The sequence below is a fragment of the Lepidochelys kempii genome, chromosome 24 (assembly GCF_965140285.1).
Source record: "Lepidochelys kempii isolate rLepKem1 chromosome 24, rLepKem1.hap1, whole genome shotgun sequence".
NCBI lineage: Eukaryota > Metazoa > Chordata > Testudines > Cheloniidae > Lepidochelys > Lepidochelys kempii.
In genome coordinates this window covers 8,560,217-8,580,155 of record NC_136403.1, presented here as the reverse complement: position 1 = coordinate 8,580,155, position 19,939 = coordinate 8,560,217, and the positions used below count along the sequence as shown (strand labels likewise).

The window sequence follows — 19,939 nt, the reverse complement described above, 5'->3', positions numbered from 1 at the left end:
TAGCGTGTGCGAGCCAATGAGGTCACAGCCCACACTGTATGTGTAGTGATATAGTTACTGTTATGTACAATCTAATCATTAGTGTGGCTTTTCTTTTTCCTGAAGTACTGCTGCCCTGAAATGGTTGAATTCCTCAAGAAAGGAAAATCTCTGGAACCTGAACCAAATATTCAGCCTACAAAGCCTCCATCTCCAGAAAAAACTGCAACTGTTGCTTCACCACCCTCCTCCACACCTATCCCTGCATTGTCTCCACCCGCTAAAGCTCCAGAGCAAAGTGAAAATGCAGGTGATTCATCCCAGAGCAAACTCATCATGTTGGTAGATGATTTCTACTATGGCAGGGATGGCGGCAAAGTGACTCAGCTTTTGAACTTCCCCAAGGTTCCAACATCCTTCCGGTGTCCACACTGCACCAAGAGGCTAAAGAACAACATACGGTAAGAGGAATGCCACATGCCCCTATAACAATACCTCGCAGTTCTTGAATCTGCACGTCTCAAAGTGAGTTACTATGTCAATCAATTAAGTTCCAAAGCCCCCCTTATAGGGTAGGTAAGTCACAAACAGAGGCATGGAGAGGTGAAGTGATTTGCCCATGATCACACAATGAGTCAGTGGCAGAGCTGGGAACTGAACCCAGAATTCTTTTGGATAGAACAGGGTTCCCAAACTTTTTTCCTTGAGGCCCTCCTGCAGCTGCAATAGGCACTGCAGCCGACTATTAGCACTTCTTGCTGCTTTCCAGGAGGTGGCACCTGGGGTTGGAGGTATGACTTGAGCTGTTCAGGGGCAGCTGAACCTTTAAATTATGCCCTCCCCGCTATCAGTGTATACAGTTTGATAGTGCTCCCTCCCCTCAAGGTGATCAAATGGGAAATCAGGCAAGGGGCTGTTTAGCATGTAGCATGACTGCCACACGTCTGTCAGGGAGAGGGCACCATGGAGCGTGCGCGGCCCCTTGCCTCAGCAGGGAGCAGGGCCAGCAAAAGAGTGAAGGGGCCAGGCAGGTGCCACAGCTAGCCCCCACTGACACCCTCCACCTCTGCAGACCACTGAGTGCCTTGAGCTTGTCACGTGGCAGCCTTGCCCCAGTCACCCGCCCAGCACCCTTGTGTGCTTCACAGGCAGCCCCTGTCCGGGAACAAGAGAGAGGTTCGGGGGCCCCCAATGCTGGGCAAAGGCAGGCACTCGGGTTGGGCCCGGCCATTATCTGTGATGGTCATTGTCCAGGAGGAAACAGAGCAGCACTGCTGTGCTCTGGTTATTGGGGGAGCCGTGGAGCTGATACTCCAGGAGGCCAGATAGCCATGGATTGTGGGGGTGCAGTGGCTTGGAGCAGGAACAGCCACGAACCCACCAGCCACCCTGGGAGCTGCCACCTCTCAGGGCCAGCCCCTTCTCTCCTGTCGCACAGCGGCTCCACATCGCCCTCTGTGGGTGCTGAGCTCCTCCGGCACTGAGCAGGGGCCATCACTAGCTGCCACTTCGTCACTGTCTGCTTCACAAACTCCAGTGTCCTCTCCAAACTCCACCCATGGCTGTGCCTGTAGAGCACCCAGGACTGTATGGTGGCCAGTAGACCACCCAGGACTGTCTGGTGGGCCACGGCCCACAGTTTGGGAACCTCTGGGCTAGAATAATGGAATCCTGAGTCCTAATAGAACTTTTAACACCTGTAATTTCTGATTAACTAACCGCTAGTCCAGTCCCTAGAACCCATGATAGAGTATTCTCCACTGCTTTATCCAGTTGAGTTTGAACATGAGAGCTGAAGAGAAGAGGTAATTTCCTGTTTGTGGAACAGATTGTACAATGCATAAGAATCCTCTCTAGTATCTTATTGCTACAATAGTCAGTATTAAAATTTGACTTTGAGCTAATATGCTTTATCATGGCAGATGGAGAATTTTAGTTGTTATCCTCTTGATGCTGCTCCTTCAGTGGGCAGTTAGAGAGCAGAGTCAGATGTATCCTGCTATCCAGGGGCTGAATAAGCTGCTGTTGAAGCATCTCTGGGCCACAGAGTGAGGAACGTCATGTCCATCTCTTTGATGGAGGAGAGTTGCCGTCATGTCAGGCCTGGTTTTAGTAGGGTTAGTGAGAAGAGAGTATCTTAATGCTATGCCAAAAATGCAGTTACTTTATTAGCTATTTGAAAATAAATGTTTTTGCTACTAGTGAAAGCAATGCCAAAATAACCAATGTAAAAGTGTCTGGTTCACACCATTTCCAGGGTTGATATGGATGCGAATGTTTTTGTATTTATGTTCACATACACTCTGCTCTCCTTCAGGTTTATGAATCATATGAAACACCATGTTGAACTAGATCAGCAGAATGGGGAGGTAGATGTCCATACTATCTGCCAGCACTGTTACAGGCAGTTCTCCACCCCCTTCCAGCTGCAGTGCCACCTAGAGAATGTTCACAGTCCCTATGAATCAACCAGTAAGTGGTGGTAGCAGGGGGGTTGTTTGTTTATTTCAGGATTTCAGTGTAAGTCTCTGGAGAAAGAGGTCTATCCATCCTGGGACCATGCCATCATGATGCAGGGTGTGATGTGGGGTTACATGGAATTACATTTTCTTGCATGCCTGCAAAAGTTCAAACCAAACTGTAGTATTAGTCCAAAGTGATTTCATTGTCAAGGATATTTTAAAGATCCAAACCAATCATAATCAGATAATGTTTAGGTTCTGATATGAACCTCCTAAAGGAATGAAATTCTGAGCTAAGGTAACTCCATGGAGCTTTTATTGGGGCTTGTTGTTTATTCTTTTAAACAATAAAATTAATCTAGTGCAGGTGAAAGCAGACTGAAGTCCTCAGTTTATACACATAAGATGTGTTTCCCCACACCATGCCCACCAGTGCCACCTTGTGGGATGAGAAAGTTCAGGTACTATGCCTTACTCAATCTCTTGTAACTTTTCAACTGTCTTAAAACGTGATGACTAGTCATTGTTTATACCTTTCTTTGGACAGTGGTAGTCATTCTACATCTTGCATGCATTTTGCGGTTAGTATATTGCTAAAATATCTGTCACAGCAATTTCAAAACTGCCAAATGTTATGCTTAGTAAAATTCCACTCCTTAAAGTTAGCTTTATTTTATCTGCAAAGCATGATGGGACTGTTGTTTCCACACAAGTCTTAGGTTCTTTCTTTGGCCTGTTCTAAATGTCAACAGGACACTTTTCAGAGTAGCAACCATGTTAGTCTGTATCCGCAAAAAGAAAATGGACACTTGTCCATTAGAAGCTTAGAATCATAGAAGATTAGGGTTGGAAGAGACCTCAGGAGGTCACCTAGTCCAAAACCCTGCTCAAAGCAGGACCAACACCAACTAAATCATCCCAGCCAGGGCTTTGTCAAGCCAGCCATTAAAAATCTCTGTGGATGGAGATTCTACCACTGCCCTAGGTAACCCAGTCCAGTGCTTCACCACCCTCCTAGAGAAAGAGTTTTTCCTAATATGCAACCTAGACCTCCCCCACTGCAACTTGAAACCATTGCTCCTTGTTCTGTCATCTGCCACCACATAGAACAGCCTAGCTCCATCCTCTTTGGAACCCCCTTCTGGTAGTTGAAGGCTGCTATAAAATCCCCCCTCACTCTTCTGTTCTGCAGACTAAATAAGCCCAGTTCCTTTAGCCTCTCCTCATAAATCATGTGCCCCAGCCCCATAATCATTTTCATTGCCCTCTGCTGGACCCTCCAATTTGTTCACATTCTTTCTGTAGTGGGGGAATCAAAACTGGGCACAGTACTCCGGATGTGGCCTCACCTGTGCCGAAAAGAGGGGAATAATCACTTCCCTCGACCTGCTGGCAATGCTTCTACTAATGCAGCCCAATGTGCCGCTAGCCTTCTTGGCAACAAGGCAAACTGTTGACTCATATCCAGCTTTTCGTCCACTGTAATCCCCAGGTCCTTTTTTGCAGAACTGCCGCTTAGCCAATCAGTCCCCAGTCTATAGCAGTACCTGGGATTCTTCCGTCCTAAGTGCAGGACTCTGCACTTTTTCTTGTTGAACCTCATCAGATTTCTTATAGCCCAATCCTCCAATTTATGTAGGTCACTCTGGACCCTATCCCTACCCTTCAGCTTATGTACATCTCCCCGCAGCTTAGTGTCATCCGCAAACTTGCTGAGGGTGCGATCTATCCCATCATCCAGATCATTAATGAAGATATTGAACAAAACCTGCCCCAGGACAGACCTCTGGGACACGCCGCTTGATACCGGCTGCCAACTAGACATTGAGCCATTGATCTCTACCTGTTGAGCCCGATGATCTAGCCAGCTTTCTATTCACCTTATAGTCCATTCATCCAATCCATACTTTTTAACTTGCTGGCAAGAATACTGTGGGAGACTGTATCAAAAGCTTTGCTAAAGTGAAGATATATCACATCCACCGCTTTCCTCATAGCCACAAAGCCAGTTATCTCATCATAGAAGGCAATCGGGTTGGTCAGGCATGACTTTCCTTTGGTGAATCCATGTTGACTATTCCTGATCACCTTCCTCTCCTCCAAGTGGTTCAAAATGGATTCCTTGTGGACTTGCTCCATGATTTTTCCAGGGACTGAGGTGAGGCTGACTGATCTGTAGTTCCCCAGATTCTCCTTCTTCCTTTTTTTTTAAAGATGGGCACTATATTTGCCTTTTTCCAGTCATCCAGGACCTCCCCCAGTCGCCACGAGTTTTCAGAGATAATGGCCAATGGCTCTGCAGTCACATCAGCCAACTCCCTCAGCACCCTTGGATGCATTGCATCCAGTTCCATGGACTTGTGCATGTCCAGCTTTTCTAAATAGTCCTTAACCTGTTCTTTCACCACTGAGGGCTGCTCACCTCCTCCCCATACTGTGCTGCTCAATGCAGCCGTCTGGGAGCTGACCTTGTCTGTGAAGACCGAGGCAAAAAAAGCATTGAATACTTCAGCCTTTTCCACATCATCTGCCACTAGATTGCCTCCCCCATTCAGTAAGGGTCCCACACTTTCCCTGACTCCTTCTTGTTGCTAACATTCCTGTAGAAACCTTTCTTGTTACCCTTGATATCCCTTGCTAGCTGCCACTCCAACTGCATGCTTGAGCAATATTTTTATACTCCTCCCTAGTCATCTGTCCAAATTTCCACTTCTTGTAAGCTTCCTTTTTGTTTTTAAGCTCAATGAAGATTTCTCTGTTAAGCCAAGCTGGTCGTCTGCCATATTTGCTATTCTTTCTGCACATCAGGATGGCTTGTTTCTGCGCCCTCAGTAAGGCTTCTTTAAAATACAGCCAGCTCTCCTGGACTCCTTTTCCCTCATATTAACCTTCCAGGGGATCCCTGAGGGAGTCAAAGTATGCTTTTCTGAAGTCCAAAGTATGTATTATGCTACTCTCCTTTCTTCCTTTTGTCAGGATCCTGAACTCGACCATCTCATGGTCAGGGCTGCCCAGATTGCCACCCAATTCTACTTCCCTTACCAATTCTTCCCTATTTGCAAGCAGCAGGTCAAGAGGAGCACGGCCCCTAGTTGGTTCCTCCAGCACTTGCACCAGGAAGTCCCCAGCACTCTCTAAAAACTGTGCGCTGCTCTATTGCTCTCCCAGCAGATGTTAGGGAGATTGAAGTCCCCCATGAGAAACCAGGGCCTGTGATCTGGAAACTACTGTTAGTTGTCTGAAGAAAGCCTCCTCTACCTCATTCTCCTGGTCTATAGCAGACGACCACCATGACATCACCCTTGTTGCTGTTGCTTCTAAACTTAACCCAAAGACTCTCAACAGACTTTTCTCCAGTTTCCTATTGGAAGCTCTGAGCAATCATACTGCTCCCTTACATACAGTGCAACTCCTCCACCTATTCTCTCCCACCAGTCCTTCCTAAACAGTTTATACCCATCCATGACAGTGCTCCAGTCATGTGAGTTACCCCACCAAGTCTCTGTTATTCCAAGCTTAGTTGTGACCTTCCAAATTCATTTCACATAGGGGTTACCAAATAGACTTCAGATAATGATAAACTAATCTGATCAAAAATGTACTTTTGGAAACAGTGCAGCATTGGCCTGGGCCAAAGGAAATGGAGCTTTTCCATGTTCTTTGATGACTCAGTTTTACTCCTTGCTCAGTTGGTTTTGGTGATGCCTTCCAGAAGATGCTGAGAGTAGATATAGATAGATATATTTAAATCACATGCCCCAGATCCAAGAGGTGAGAACAAGTAATATTTTGCTTCCTTCAAAGGGATTATATTATCTGATTTCAAAGTCCTTCACTGCAACCTTTGTGTTGTGTGGGTTTTAACTGTTACTTTGCTTTTCCTTCCTGTTACAGCGAAGTGCAAGATTTGTGAATGGGCATTTGAGAGTGAACCAATGTTCTTGCAGCATATGAAGGATACCCACAAGCCTGGAGAAATGCCCTACGTTTGTCAGGTATTACACACATTTTAAACTCTGTGCTTTAGACTGTTTCTGTGAAGTCCAGGAGGAGGTCTGGAACTTTCCAGCAAAGCATTTAAGTAGGTGATTAGTCCCACTGGAGTCAGTGCTGAGGGAGCAGACACTAGTAGTTTGCATTGAGGGCCTGGAGATGGGTGCCTTTTCAGGAAAGAGAAGCTGTCACTCTAGAGGAGGAGATAAGGCTCTGTCACTCACTCACTACATCCCTAGTTGCTGTCTAACCCTGAGATCAGTGCTTGCATCCACTCTCAAGATGCTACCCTTCATAAATTGGCCCCACTGCTGCCTATCCAATGAGAAAAGGAGAAGAATAAGAAACTTCTAAAATGCAACTTCTTTCAGTGTGACATAGGGCCTGAGTGAATTGTTCTATCTGACATACTGTGACTTGCTTTTCAGTAACTACCTATTATTCCTGTTTGCACTGTTACTCCCTTTCTTCTTTTTAGATTGGATGGATAGTGTCATTAACTGCTAATTTTATAACCATCTGAAAGAACAGAATTCTCAGGAGAGATCTGTTCTCAGAACTATTAATTTTAAGAGTATGTAGTCTCTTCAAAAAAATCTAAGTAGCTTATTTTTATTCTTTATGGGTATCCCCCAGTAAACCCTGATGTTCCCCCCGACGCCCCAAGATATCTCTCTCTTCTTGTAGCCCTCTATTCTGAGTGATGAAGACTGCATAAGATTTACTTCCTTTCAGAGCTCATTACTCCTCAGGTGCTCAGGAACCATGATTATGGTTGCCATATAAGAATCTACCTAGATTGACCAGCCCCATTTTTACCTGATAGAGATCACTCACTGTTAGGTCTCACTTCCTGTTAGATCTCCCTTTCTGCTTACTTCAGATAAGTTCATTCAGTAACTTAAAGGGGGTGTAGGTTAGCAGCTGCTTAGATGCTTCAGTGAAAGTAACCATATACTACAGTGATAGATGTGATATAAATTCCTAGATTACTTCCATGTTAATTGTTTGCATTTGTCCTTCCCCAGGTCTGTCAGTATCGTTCGTCGCTTTACTCTGAAGTGGATAGCCATTTCCGAATGATCCATGAGGACACACGGCACCTGCTCTGTCCTTATTGCCTGAAAGTCTTTAAGAATGGCAATGCCTTCCAGCAGCATTTCATGAGGCACCAGGTAACCCAAGTACGGAGTTAGGTTTATATTCTTCGCAACGCTTTGGTTAAAATGTTTCACTTCTCACAGATTTCAGAGTAACAGCCGTGTTAGTCTGTATTCGCAAAAAGAAAAGGAGTACTTGTGGCACCTTAGAGACTAACCAATTTATTTGAGCATGAGCTTTCGTGAGCTACAGCTCACTTCATCGGATGCATACTGTGGAAACTGCAGAAGACATTATATACACAGAGACCATGAAACAATACCTCCTCCCACCCCACTCTCCTGCTGGTAATAGCTTGTCTAAAGTGATCACTCTCCTTACAATGTGTATGATAATCATGTTGCACACACACACAAACTCACTCTCCTGCTGGTAATAGCTTATCTATTACCAGCAGGAGAGTGGGGTGGGAGGAGGTATTGTTTCATGGTCTCTGTGTATATAATGTCTTCTGCAGTTTCCACAGTATGCATCCGATGAAGTGAGCTGTAGCTCACGAAAGCTCATGCTCAGATAAATTGGTTAGTCTCTAAGGTGCCACAAGTACTCCTTTTCACAGAGACTTCGTTGGGAATGGAGCACATGCTTAAAGCTGAATCGGGGCCTGAAACAGGCGATGTGCCCACTTCATCTCACACTCACACACACACACACACACTCACACACACACACACACACACACACACACGCCTCTTACCTCAGCTATGATTAGCACAAATATCCTGTGTTTTCCGTGTTGGTATTTGTTTCCACTTCGTAATTAACAAAGATTGTTGGTGGGTGATATCAGCCCTTTATCCTTCTGGGTGAAAAGTTCAGATTCCAGAAAATAAATTCCATCCCACAGACCACGTTTTGTACAGCTGTTGGGAAGCTCTGTTTCCATATCTGTTGCCTAGAATGGTGACCTCTTTTAAGTGTGAGTAGTTCTAAGCGTACTTATAAATTATATAAAGTTAGTGCTTTTGGCAGGTAGCAGATTGACAACCCTGGAAGCCCTTAGTTTACCCACAGAACAGGTATAGGGTAGGCATTGGAAAGGCAAGCAGCTTCCATGTGCTACTCTGCCAGTGTGCCTCAGCCGTGACTTGGAGAAAACCCCCTCTAGGAGAAAGAGAAGAGTTCATTTTTCTTGACCCTGCAGTTCTTGGTGCCTCTGCTGATAAAGGGACCAATTGCTGGGGTGAAGGTGATTTTATGATGTGGACACGTTACCCACTGGAAATGGAACAAACACCACCAGTAGCTATTTTTAGTACAGCATTTTTAAATGGCACCTAAACTTGGCTGGACTTGAGGTCAAGGGAATAAAAGAAAGAGAAGCCATTGTTTTGGTTTCTTTAAATAAATAAAATAAACCACCCAAGAACCTTCCCTTTTTGCCTCCACTCTCCAAAATTAAAAATTCCTTTTTTATTTTGCTTTAGAAGAAGAGTGTTTATCACTGTAACAAGTGTCGGCTGCAATTCCTATTCGCCAAGGATAAAATTGAACACAAGCTGCAGCACCACAAAACTTTCCGAAAGCCGAAGCAGCTAGAAGGACTGAAACCTGGAACCAAGGTAAGGGATCCAAGCTAAACAGCAGCCCTTGCTCCTCCTCCTACATTTTCTCAGAAGTATATCAACAGTATCAATATGTACCTCCTAAAAATTCCAGCAGCATTTTTCTACCAGTTTTTAGTAGATGCCATAAAACAGGTGTTTGCAGAATGTGCATCACTTCAGATCTCCACCTGTTGGAACAGATTGATTCCACCTGCCATTCCATGTTAAGTTGAGCAGACCATTGCAAAACTGAGGAGCAGAGATCAGGAGTGGGGCAGCACGTGTCTTAAGATATGCAAAGCTGAGGTATCTATCATTTGCTGCAGGTTACAATTAGAGCATCTAGAGGACAGCCGCGGACAGTGCCAGTATCTTCGTCTGATGCGCCACAGGGCACCTTGCAGGAAGCCACTCCACTGACGACTTCTACGGACCCCCAGCCCATCTTCCTGTACCCACCTGTCCAGAGGAACATCCAGAAGAGAGCAGTCAAGAAAATGTCAGAACTTCTTGTTAAGTTTCAAACTAAAAGGTTGTTAAAGAAAATGCAGTCAGCTATGTTATGCCACCATTGATGGCAGTCTGCTCCTCGGCACTGTGCAGTTTCGGCTTGTCCACTGCCAGGAAGAACTATCATGCCAGGAGAAGCCAGCTTTCCACAAGACCAGGATTAAGTCAAATGATTTAAACAATTTTTTTTTTTTAAATTTTCTCTTTTGTGGGGTTTTCCCTGTAGAGAGCCCAGAGGAGCCTCCCTCTTTCTCTTCCCCCTCTCAGCCTGTCTCCCTTAGAGGTCCCACACTGCAGCCTTAATTTTTCTTGTTAGGGCAGTCCACTGTATTTGAGTACATGGCATAAGAGAGTGATTCCTTAACGAGGTGTCACAAATGGTGAAACTAAAGCCTAACGCTAAGACAATCTATGTAGCTAGGGCTGAAAGTATAGGTCAGAGGAGAGATTATTTTGACTGCAATTTTTTCTGGAAGTTTGCCTCTGTCAATGATAGTCTTCACTGTTTGCTGGTTAGCTTTGTCTTTTGTGTCTGCCAGCCTGACAGGGTTTGTAGTAACAGAAATTGTAACTCCACAAGGTACCTGTACAGCCACTGATGAGTGTCCCCTTTCATCTGCAGGAGTGTTCTGGGGAGGCAGACGTGCTTGGAGTGCAGCTTCGAAATCCCAGATTTCCCAAACCACTTTCCTACCTACGTCCACTGTTCGCTGTGTCGTTATAGCACTTGCTGCTCCAGAGCTTATGCCAACCATATGATCAAGTAGGTGTAAAAGGGCTCTCTAGAAAAGCAAACCTCTCTAATACACTGGAACTCCCTCCCCCTTAGATTGACATTCTCCTTTACTGGGGCATCAGTAAGTTCCAGTTCACTAGAAGTGGGTTATAGGGCATGTCATTTGTATCGATGGTACAATGGTTGGTAATGGGTTTCTTTATATACCTAAATGATTTGAGCGAACAGTTGAGGGCAAATGCTGGATGAGGATTAATCTCAGTGGATTTCAGTTCACATAAGGGACATGCACAGACACACGTACCCCGACTCCTTTTAATTTGTCAGCCACTTAGAAATACCCCGTCTAACTTTTGCAGCTGCTCTCCCCATTCAGAATCAGGATTTGGTGATCCTGCTCTAGACCATTGGGCCTAAAAACCTCTCCAAGTTCTTGAGCATCAGTGACTGTGACAAATAACATTACTAGGTGAGAACTGTCATTAACTGCCACCTGGTGAAAATAGCTGAGAGGTGTGGGTTTCAGAGCAGGGATATTGCTGTCTTGCTCCTAAAACAGGTTCAAGTATATAGTTCATTGAAAGATGTAGTTAATCGCACAAGCCTACAGATCCTGGAAAACAATGGATGGATGCAGCACAGTTGCCCCCAGAGCCAGGGTCAAGCAGTTTAATCAGGGATAGGAATCCCATTCCCCTGAAACCTTAATTGAAAGATAGGGAAACTTACAACAGAATGGTTCTATAATAGGATCAGGTTTCTCTGAATAAGTGTGCATGATTTTTTGTCTGGCCTAAATATGCAGAATAATCCTGAGCCTCTAGTAAATATGTTTGTTTTTTTATCTTACAGCAACCACGTTCCTCGGAAGAGTCCAAAATACTTGGCTTTGTTTAAAAACTATACTGCCTGGTAATGCCAAACTTGATTACATCTTATTTTAATTTTCTAACCATCTAAAGTGATTTATTTTCTGATCTTCTAACTCTGCCATCTTCTGTAATTATCCACTTTCTCAAGAAGATCCAATATATTTTTTCTGTAATAGCAAAAAGGTGTTTAAACAGAGCACAAGATCCTGGGTCTTACTTTACCCTGGATAACCTGCAACTCCTAATGACTTCTTAGGGCAGGTCTACACTACAGCCTGGATCGAGGCTCTGAGATCGATCCTCTGGCAGTCAATTTAGTGGGTCTAGTGAAGACCCGCCAAATCGACAGCAGATTGCTCTCCAGTCGACCCCTGTACTCTACCCTCAACGAGAAGAGTAAGGTAAGTCGATGCGAGAGTTTCTCCCGTCGACCCCCTGCAGTGTAGACCCCGCGGTAACTTGACCTAAGTTATGTCAACTCCAGCTACATTATTCACGTAGCTGGAGTTGCATAGCATAGGCTGACTTACCGCAGTAGTGTAGACATAGCCTTAGTGTGAGCTAATTTCATGTGGCACATAATGGGAAATGCACTTATGCAGTTGAAGGCAGAATTTGGTCATAAGAATGGCCATACTAGGTCAGATCAACTATCTGTCCCAGACCAGTATCCTGTCTTCCAATAGTGGCCAGTGCCAGAAGCTTCAGAAGGAGTGAACAGAACAAGGCACTTTATGAGTGATCCACACCCTGTCATCCAGTCCCAGCTTCTTTTAAGACACCCAAAGCATGAGATTGCATCCCTGACCCTCTTAGTTAATAGCCATCGATGGATCTATCCTCCAGGAACTTTATCTAATTCTTTTTTTAATTCAGTTATACTTTTGGCCTTTACCACATCCCCTGGCAGTGACTTCCCCAGGTTGACTGCGTGGTATGTGAAGAAGTACTTCCTTATGCTTGTTTTAAACCTGCTGCCTATTACTGACCCCTGGTTCTTGTGTTATGTGGAGGGGTGAATAACACATCCTTACTCGCTTTCTCCACACCATTCATGATTTTCTAAACCTCTATCATATCTCCCCTCAGTTGTCTCTTTTCCAGGCTGAACAGTCCTGTCTTTTTAATCTCTCCTCACATGAAAGCTGTACCATCCCCCTAATAATTTTCGTTTCCCTTCTGTGTACTTTTTCCAATTCTAATCTATCTTTTATGAGATGGGATGACCATAACTGCACGCAGTATTCAAAGTATGGGCATACCATGTTTTTATATATGGTGGTATTATGATATTTTTTGTCTTACTATCTACCCGTTTTCTGATGGTTCCCAGCATTCTGTTAGGTTTTTTGACTGGCGCACATTGAAGAGATGTTTTCAGAGAACTATCCACGATAACTCCCAAGATTGATTTCTTGTGTGGTAACAGCTAATTTAGACACCATCATTTTGTATGTATACTTGGAATTATGTCTTCCAGTGTGCATTACTTTGCATTTATCAACATTGAATATCATCTGCCATTTTATTGCCCAGTCACCCAGTTTTGTGAGGTCACTTTGTAACTCTTTGCAGTCTGCTTTGGACCTAACTGTCTGGAGTAATTTTGTATCATCTGAAAATTTTGCCAACTCGCTGTTTTACCTTTTTTTCCTAATAATTTGTGACTGTTAAACAGCACTAGTCCCAGTATGGATCTTTGGGGGACCTTGCTGTTTACCTTTCTCCACTGTGAAAACTGATAATTTAGTTCTACTCTTTGTTTTCTATCTTTTAACCAGTCACTGATCCAGGAGAGGAACTTGCCTCTTTTTCCCATGACTGCTTACTTTGCTTAAGAGCCTTTGATGAGGGACCTTGTCAAAGGCTTTCTGAAAGGCAAAGTACACTATGTACACTAGATCACCCTTGTCCATATGTTTGTTGACCCCGTCCCCAAAGAAGTCTGATAGATTGGTGAGGCATGATTTCCCTTTACAAAAGCTGTATTGGCTCTTCCCCAACGTATCATGTTCATCTATGTGTCTGATAATTCTGTTCTTTACTGTAGTTTAAACTATTTTGCTGGTACTGAAGTTAGGCTTTCCAGACTGTAATTGCCAGAATTGGCTCTGGCGTCTTTTTTAAAAATTGGCATCACATTAGCTCTCCACCACTCATCTGGCACAGAGGTTGATTTAAATGATAGGTTACATATCATAATTAGTAGTTCTGCAATTTCATATTTGAGCTCCCTCAGAAATCTGGTCCTGGTGACTTATTTCTTTTTAAAGTATTTGTTCCAAAACCTCCTCTACTGACACCTCAATCTGGGACAGTTCCTCAGATTTGTCATCTAAAACAAATGGCTCAGGTGTGGGTATCTCCCTTACATCCTCTCCAGTGAAGACCGATGCAGAGAATTCATTTAGCTTCTCATCAGTGACCTTGTCTTTCTTGAGTGCATCTTTAGCACCTCAGTTGTCCAGTGGCCCTGCTGATTGTTTGGCTAGCTTCCTGCTTCTGATGTACTTTAAAAATTTTTTTTACTTTTAGTTCTTGTCTTTTGCTAGTTGTTCTTCAAATTCTTTTTTGACCTGCCTAATTATGCTTGACTTGCAAGGATGTATGTTCCTTTCTGTTTTCTTCACTAGGAGTTGACTTTCAGTTTTTAAAAGATGTCTTTTTGTCTTTAACCGCCTCTTTTACTCTGTTGTTTAGCCATGGTGGGTTTTTTTCTGGTCCTCTTACTGTTTTTTGGGAGCAGGGATACATTTAGTTTGAGCCTCTATTATGGTGTGTTTTAAAAAAATTTCCATGCAGCTTGCACACATTTCACTTTTGTGACTGTTTCTTTTAATTTCCATTTAACTAGCCGCCTCATTTTTGTGTATTTCCCCTTTTTGAGGTTAAGTGCTACTGTGGTGGATTTCTTAGGTATTTTCTTCCCTACAAGGATGTAAATTTAATTACACATTGTGGTCGATATTGCCAAGTGGTTCAGCTATATTTGCCTCTTGGACCAGATCCAGTCTTCCACTTAGAACTAAATCAAGAATTGCTTCTCCCCTTGTGGGTTCCAGGACTAGCTGCTCCAAGAAGCAGTCAGTAATGGTGTCTAGAAATTTTATCTCTGAATCCCATCCCGAGGTGACATGTACCCAGTCAATAAGGAGGTAATATGAATGGGGGATTTCAACTAAGTTTTCTGTTTTTATAGCCTCTTTAGTCTCCATGAGAACTTTCCAGATCTTTTTTTTAATGGTTGCTGCTTTATATGAAATGCATATGTTTGTTGTGATGCTGTGTTATTATATACTTCTTTTCTCTTCCCCCTCCTAGTGGGGTAAAGTTGGCCTGTGCCTCCTGTCTTTTTGCAACATCTGAAGGTGATGCAATGGCCAAGCATCTGGTCTTCAACCCATCACATGAGTTCAGTAACATCATTTTCCGAGGTAAGATTTTGAGATGAAGCAGAAATGTCACATTATACTGTAGCATAATAGTAATGTTCGGCATAATGCATTATTTATAGACTATGGGCCAGATGCTTCCCTGGTGTATCTATTTGGGATGAATTTGGCCTATAATTCCTCTAGCTTTCCATGCTATTTAGATGTAAAACATAGAGTAGATTCATAGATTAGAAGGTCAGAAGCAACCACTGTGATCAGCTAGTCTGACCTGCTGTATAACCCAGGCCATAGGACTTGTAGGTAGATGTGTAGTGTTGTGGACCCTTCATAACAGAATGAGAGAGTCTGTCTATTCTGGAGGTTTGAGGGGTTGGTTTAATATCTCCTTTCCTTTTTTGCATATAGTTACAGCTATATGGCTGTGGGACTCATCCAGGGGCTGCATGAATGCTGTTAGTAAGTTACTCTTCCTCTGAGACACTATTGAACCAGTGAGAGGCTAAGAGGCATTGTGCTGCTGCTGAAATTACAAGTTTGGATGGGTCTTAAAACTTGCATCCTAGACGCTTAACATTAAATATCCCTATTACATTTTGCTAAAGGAAGGAGTTACCTCCAGTGGACTGGGCAAATTCCAGTTTACTGGCCTATATCCGGCCTAACTGTATTCCTCCTGTGGATTCAAATGAATACAGTATTTCTCTGCTGGTTTTAATGGTCATTGTCTAGTGTTACTGTGCATTGTTAGCTGCTGTGCATCAACCCAGAGGTGGCTGCATTTCAGTGTTGGATACAATGATTACTCTATGGGTGTGAAATTACACATATAAAGTGTTTGCAAATTGTGTTGAGATCCTTCAGGATGACTGACGCTGTAGAGGTACAAGATCATCATCTTAGAAAAATGATTTTTGTTGTTGTTGTCTGTCTTGATGATTCACTTTCTGTTTGCAAACTAACCTCCAAATATTTCCTTTTTCAGGGCCCACTTGGATTTCACATTCAAGGTAAACTGTCTGACATCTCTCATCTGCCAAATACTCTTCTAGTTTTTGTTCCCTGTTTTTGTTTTTCTTGTTTTAAGCTGGTTCTCTGTGTTCTCTCCCTTCAAGGCACAGCCAGCCCCATGACGGAAGCATGAAGAATATATACTCCACCTATCCCCCAAGTAAAGCTGCTACTGTGAAAACAAAGCCTTTGTTAGCTGAGAAGGATGAGATGGAGCCTGAAGCGGTGCTAGAGGCATATAAGAGACCTGCGGTTAGTCAGGAGGAAGAGTGCTTAAATATTGATGATCAAGAAGAAGAACAGCCAGCAAAAGAGCCCGAACCTGTAAGCAAAAAGGAACAACTGTCCGTGAAAAAGCTTCGTGTCGTACTGTTTGCCTTGTGCTGCAACACTGAACAGGCAGCAGAGCACTTCAGGAATCCTCAGAGGCGTATCAGGCGCTGGCTGCGAAGGTTTCAAGCTTTCCAAGAAGACAACTTAGCATCTTTGTCAGAGGGCAAGTACCTCAGCTTAGAGGCTGAAGAGAAGCTAGCAGAGTGGGTCCTCACACAAAGAGAGCAGCAGCTGCCTGTGAACGAGGAGACTCTCTTTCAGAAGGCAACCAAGATTGGCCGGTCCCTTGAGGGAGGCTTCAAGATCTCCTACGAATGGGCGGTGAGGTTCATGCTCAGGCACAACCTCAGCATGCACACCCGCAGAGCAGTGGCTCACCCTCTCCCCAAAGACGTAGACGAAAATGCCAGCTGCTTCATTGAGTTTGTGCAACGGCAGATCCACACCCAGGACCTGCCACTCTCCATGATCGCAGCCATTGATGAGATCTCTCTTTTCCTTGATGTGGAGGTACTGAGCAGCGACGACAGGAAAGAGAATGCATTGCAGACAGTGGGGACCGGGGAGCCCTGGTGCGACGTTGTCCTCGCTATCTTAGCTGATGGCAGCATTTTGCCAACTCTGGTGTTCTACAGGGGTCATGTAGAGCAGCCTGCCAACGTGCCGGAGTCTATTATATTGGAAGCAAAGGAGAATGGGTACAGCGATGACGAAATCATGGAGCTGTGGTCTTCTAGAGTGTGGCAGAAGCACACAGAGTGCCAGAACAGCAAGGGCATGCTGGTGCTGGATTGCCACCGAACACATCTGTCTGAAGAGGTACTTTCCTTACTGAATGCATCCAGCACTCTGCCAGCCGTAGTCCCTGCTGGCTGCAGCTCCAAAATCCAACCCCTAGATGTGTGCATAAAAAGGACTGTGAAAAACTTCTTGCATAAAAAGTGGAAAGAGCAAGCCAAGGAAATGGCGGACTCCACATGCGACTCGGACATTCTTCTCCAGCTGGTTTTATGCTGGCTGGCGGAGGTTCTGGAGGTCATTGGCGACTGTCCTGAACTCGTGCAGCAGTCCTTCCTGGTGGCTAGCGTGCTGCCGGGCCCCGATGGCACGGCCAACTCTCCCACACGCAATGCCGACATGCAGGAGGAGCTGATTGCCTCTCTGGAGGAGCAACTGAAGCTGAGCGATGAGCTGCAGGACGAAGAAGTTGGATTCCAGGATAGGACCCGTGCCGAAGAATCTACAGACCCAGAAATCCTCCACCAGCTCTTTGAAGGGGAAAGCGAGACTGAATCCTTCTATGGCTTTGAAGATGCTGATTTGGATCTGATGGAAATCTGAGCACTAATCTGAGAATCATGATCCAGAAAGGGTTATTTTTTAAATAAATGTTGGATGAGACCATTACACTTCCCTGTGGATTTGTGGGATTAGGAAATTTGTAGGTGATCACTCAGATTAATAGCCATTTATGCTGTTCATTTATAAGTTTTGTGCTTTTTTTTAAAAAAGAAAAAAAAGAAATCACTGTGTTGGTATTTTCTGAAGCTATATTGTGGGTGAATATTTTTGCGTTTTCTTTACCTCACTGTATTATAGTTTTCTGTTTTATTGTGCAAAAATGTTTTGAATTATACTACATCGTCAATGTGACCATTTCTAAAGAAAGGAAAAAAAAATGTAGCTAATGAACCAGTATATAAATCTTTTGGTTGTCTTAACACAGATTTTTTTTTTTTTTTTTTAAACACTTGACCCAGAGATTTAGGTTTCTGTAGTAACTTTAGATATGAATTATTGCTTTAATGTGTGAAACCTTCTATTATTGGCCATTAAGATTTGGGTTTTTGTTTCTTTTTTAAAAAAGAAAAGAAGAGCAATGACTTTGCTTGTGAATCTTGACACAGGGTAAAACACAAGCGATAGAATTTTGCCTGTTCAATGCCAGCAACGGTTCTTAGGAGCCATTAGTATTTGAACTGGGGTTGAACTGAGATCTACATTTAGGGAGTTAGGTACATTGTTAAAGCCAGCCTCTCGTTTTTGAGTAGACTTCATGACAACTGGAGGACACTGTGTGTGATGGTTTCATTCCGCCACCCAGGAAACCATCTGACACCCACCCACCTTGCTCCAAAGAATTACTGACAGAGGGTACATGACGGAAGAGACAAGACAAGCCTGTCTTGATCTTCCTGTACAATAGATGGGAGCTAAAACTATATGGACCATTAAACGACCTTTTTAAACTACTAGTAGTTGATAAACCTGCTTTAACCAGTGGCATCAGACACTACGTTCCTTAGAATTAGAAAATCTGATTTAATGAAACAAACTGTGATGTGCACAAAAGGAAGACGTTTGTTTTTATTTTTCACTGCCAGCTTAAATTTTTCTACAATTTGCATGTTTGAGGGTTTTTTAATTGTATGTATTATGGTATAAACTGAAAGCATTTTGACATACAAAAATCAGAAGCACCTGCACCTTTCTGTTTCCGTAGAGGTTTTTGAGAACCTTCCCTATTACCCAAGGAAAGCAGGAGGCAGCATGTGCAAACCTGTAAATGGTTCATCTTTAAAGTGTACATAAGTGGAACATTTAATAAAACCAGGGAAATGGATTTATAAATATGTGTTTTTATTATGGAGAACTATTTAACTCTTGTGACTTTGATAGAAAAGTACATATTATCCTATATTAATTCTCTTGCTCCTCTGAACTCTGCAAAAAATGTGAAGCTGATGAAGTTTTTTCTTTGACATGACCAATTCCTGATTTGATTCCGTTTGTACACAAATCCTCTGCTTGGGAAGGGACTCAGTAGCTCAGTGTGTCTGGAAAAAAGCCAGAGATGGGATAGTAATGAAATGGCTTTACATGTAGTTAACACTTAGAGCCTGATTCTGCCCTCACTTGTACCTGTGCAACCCTCCATAAAATCAATGTGACTTTAGCAGAGTTTGGCCCCTAACTGCCATATGTTAACTACAGTAGGTTAAGTGGGACAGCCTGTTGTCGTGACTTCAAGGGGTTTTAAAAAAAAGTCTGAAAAGCATAAATACATATTTATATTGTACTGTATAAATATATTGCATTTCATCTTTATTTGGCAACCTCTGCATTCTTAAACTACAGCTTAAAGTTAAGTTTTTACCTCATAGATGCTGATAAATGCACCCTTTTCAAATGAAACTTAAGCAGCAGTCATATATTATAATTTCAAGGCTAAATCAGTTGCAAAGAGAGAGCCCGGTTTAAGCAGACTATTCAGTATTTTAGCTACATGTAGCTGCATTCTTTACTATCCTCCTAATGTATTAGCTGGCTAGACACACAACCTGCGATTCCAAAAAAGTGGAGGCATCTTATCTCTAAGTGCTTGTACGATTGTCTTAAGAGCATGTGTGCTATGGGCAGTTTTTTGTATGATGTTCATACCAAGTTGTATCCTACTGTCACCTACTATTATGATGAGGCCATTTGATTACAGAACTCTTTAAAACTCCTAATTTCAAATGGTTTTAGTTCCTTCACTGTAATCACTGTTGAGGTGAGGTTCTCTTTCAAGGGCTTCATCCAAGTCCTTTTAGAATTTGATGTAAGCAGGACCTCTGGTTAAACCAGTGAATGGTAAGAGCTGTAAGACTGTCGAAGACCAGCCATATACATAATCATTTGTGAAAGTATAAATGTGTCAGACCATCTATTTAACTGAATGAACTGGTATTTTAACTCTTTGGAGGTAATATCTTTTTGTTTCTTAAGACAGCTATAAGCTAAATAGCAAAGGTAGTTTGTTTTTACTGTTTACAAATGGTCAGTAAAGCATTAGGCCCATGACCAGAGCGCAAGCTTGGGAGCTAGCAACTCAAGTTCTAATCCTGGCTCCGCGTTGATATTATGTAGCCCTGGCCAAGTCACAGGAGTCTAAAGTTAGGCA

General features: G+C 43.3%; 1 protein-coding gene across 10 annotated transcripts in view; it reads left to right on the top strand.

The window, feature by feature from the left end:
• The window catches only part of POGZ (pogo transposable element derived with ZNF domain), a 60,216-nt gene extending 40,513 nt beyond the window's left edge, over window positions 1-19,703 (top strand). For 7 of the 10 annotated variants that reach the window (XM_073322694.2, XM_073322688.2, XM_073322691.2 and 4 more), the window contains 11 exons: window positions 106-440; window positions 2,297-2,451; window positions 6,336-6,436; window positions 7,463-7,618; window positions 9,023-9,157; window positions 9,469-9,641; window positions 10,275-10,415; window positions 11,241-11,300; window positions 14,582-14,694; window positions 15,638-15,662; window positions 15,768-19,703. In XM_073322694.2, the coding sequence (XP_073178795.2) occupies window positions 106-440; window positions 2,297-2,451; window positions 6,336-6,436; window positions 7,463-7,618; window positions 9,023-9,157; window positions 9,469-9,641; window positions 10,275-10,415; window positions 11,241-11,300; window positions 14,582-14,694; window positions 15,638-15,662; window positions 15,768-17,337 (2,964 nt within the window). In that variant the 3' untranslated portion in view covers window positions 17,338-19,703. The remainder of the gene's footprint in view (window positions 1-105; window positions 441-2,296; window positions 2,452-6,335; window positions 6,437-7,462; window positions 7,619-9,022; window positions 9,158-9,468; window positions 9,642-10,274; window positions 10,416-11,240; window positions 11,301-14,581; window positions 14,695-15,637; window positions 15,663-15,767) is intronic. The other 3 variants (XM_073322695.2, XM_073322689.2, XM_073322686.2) reach the window with 1 other exon arrangement.
• The last annotated feature ends 236 nt before the right edge of the window (window positions 19,704-19,939 follow it).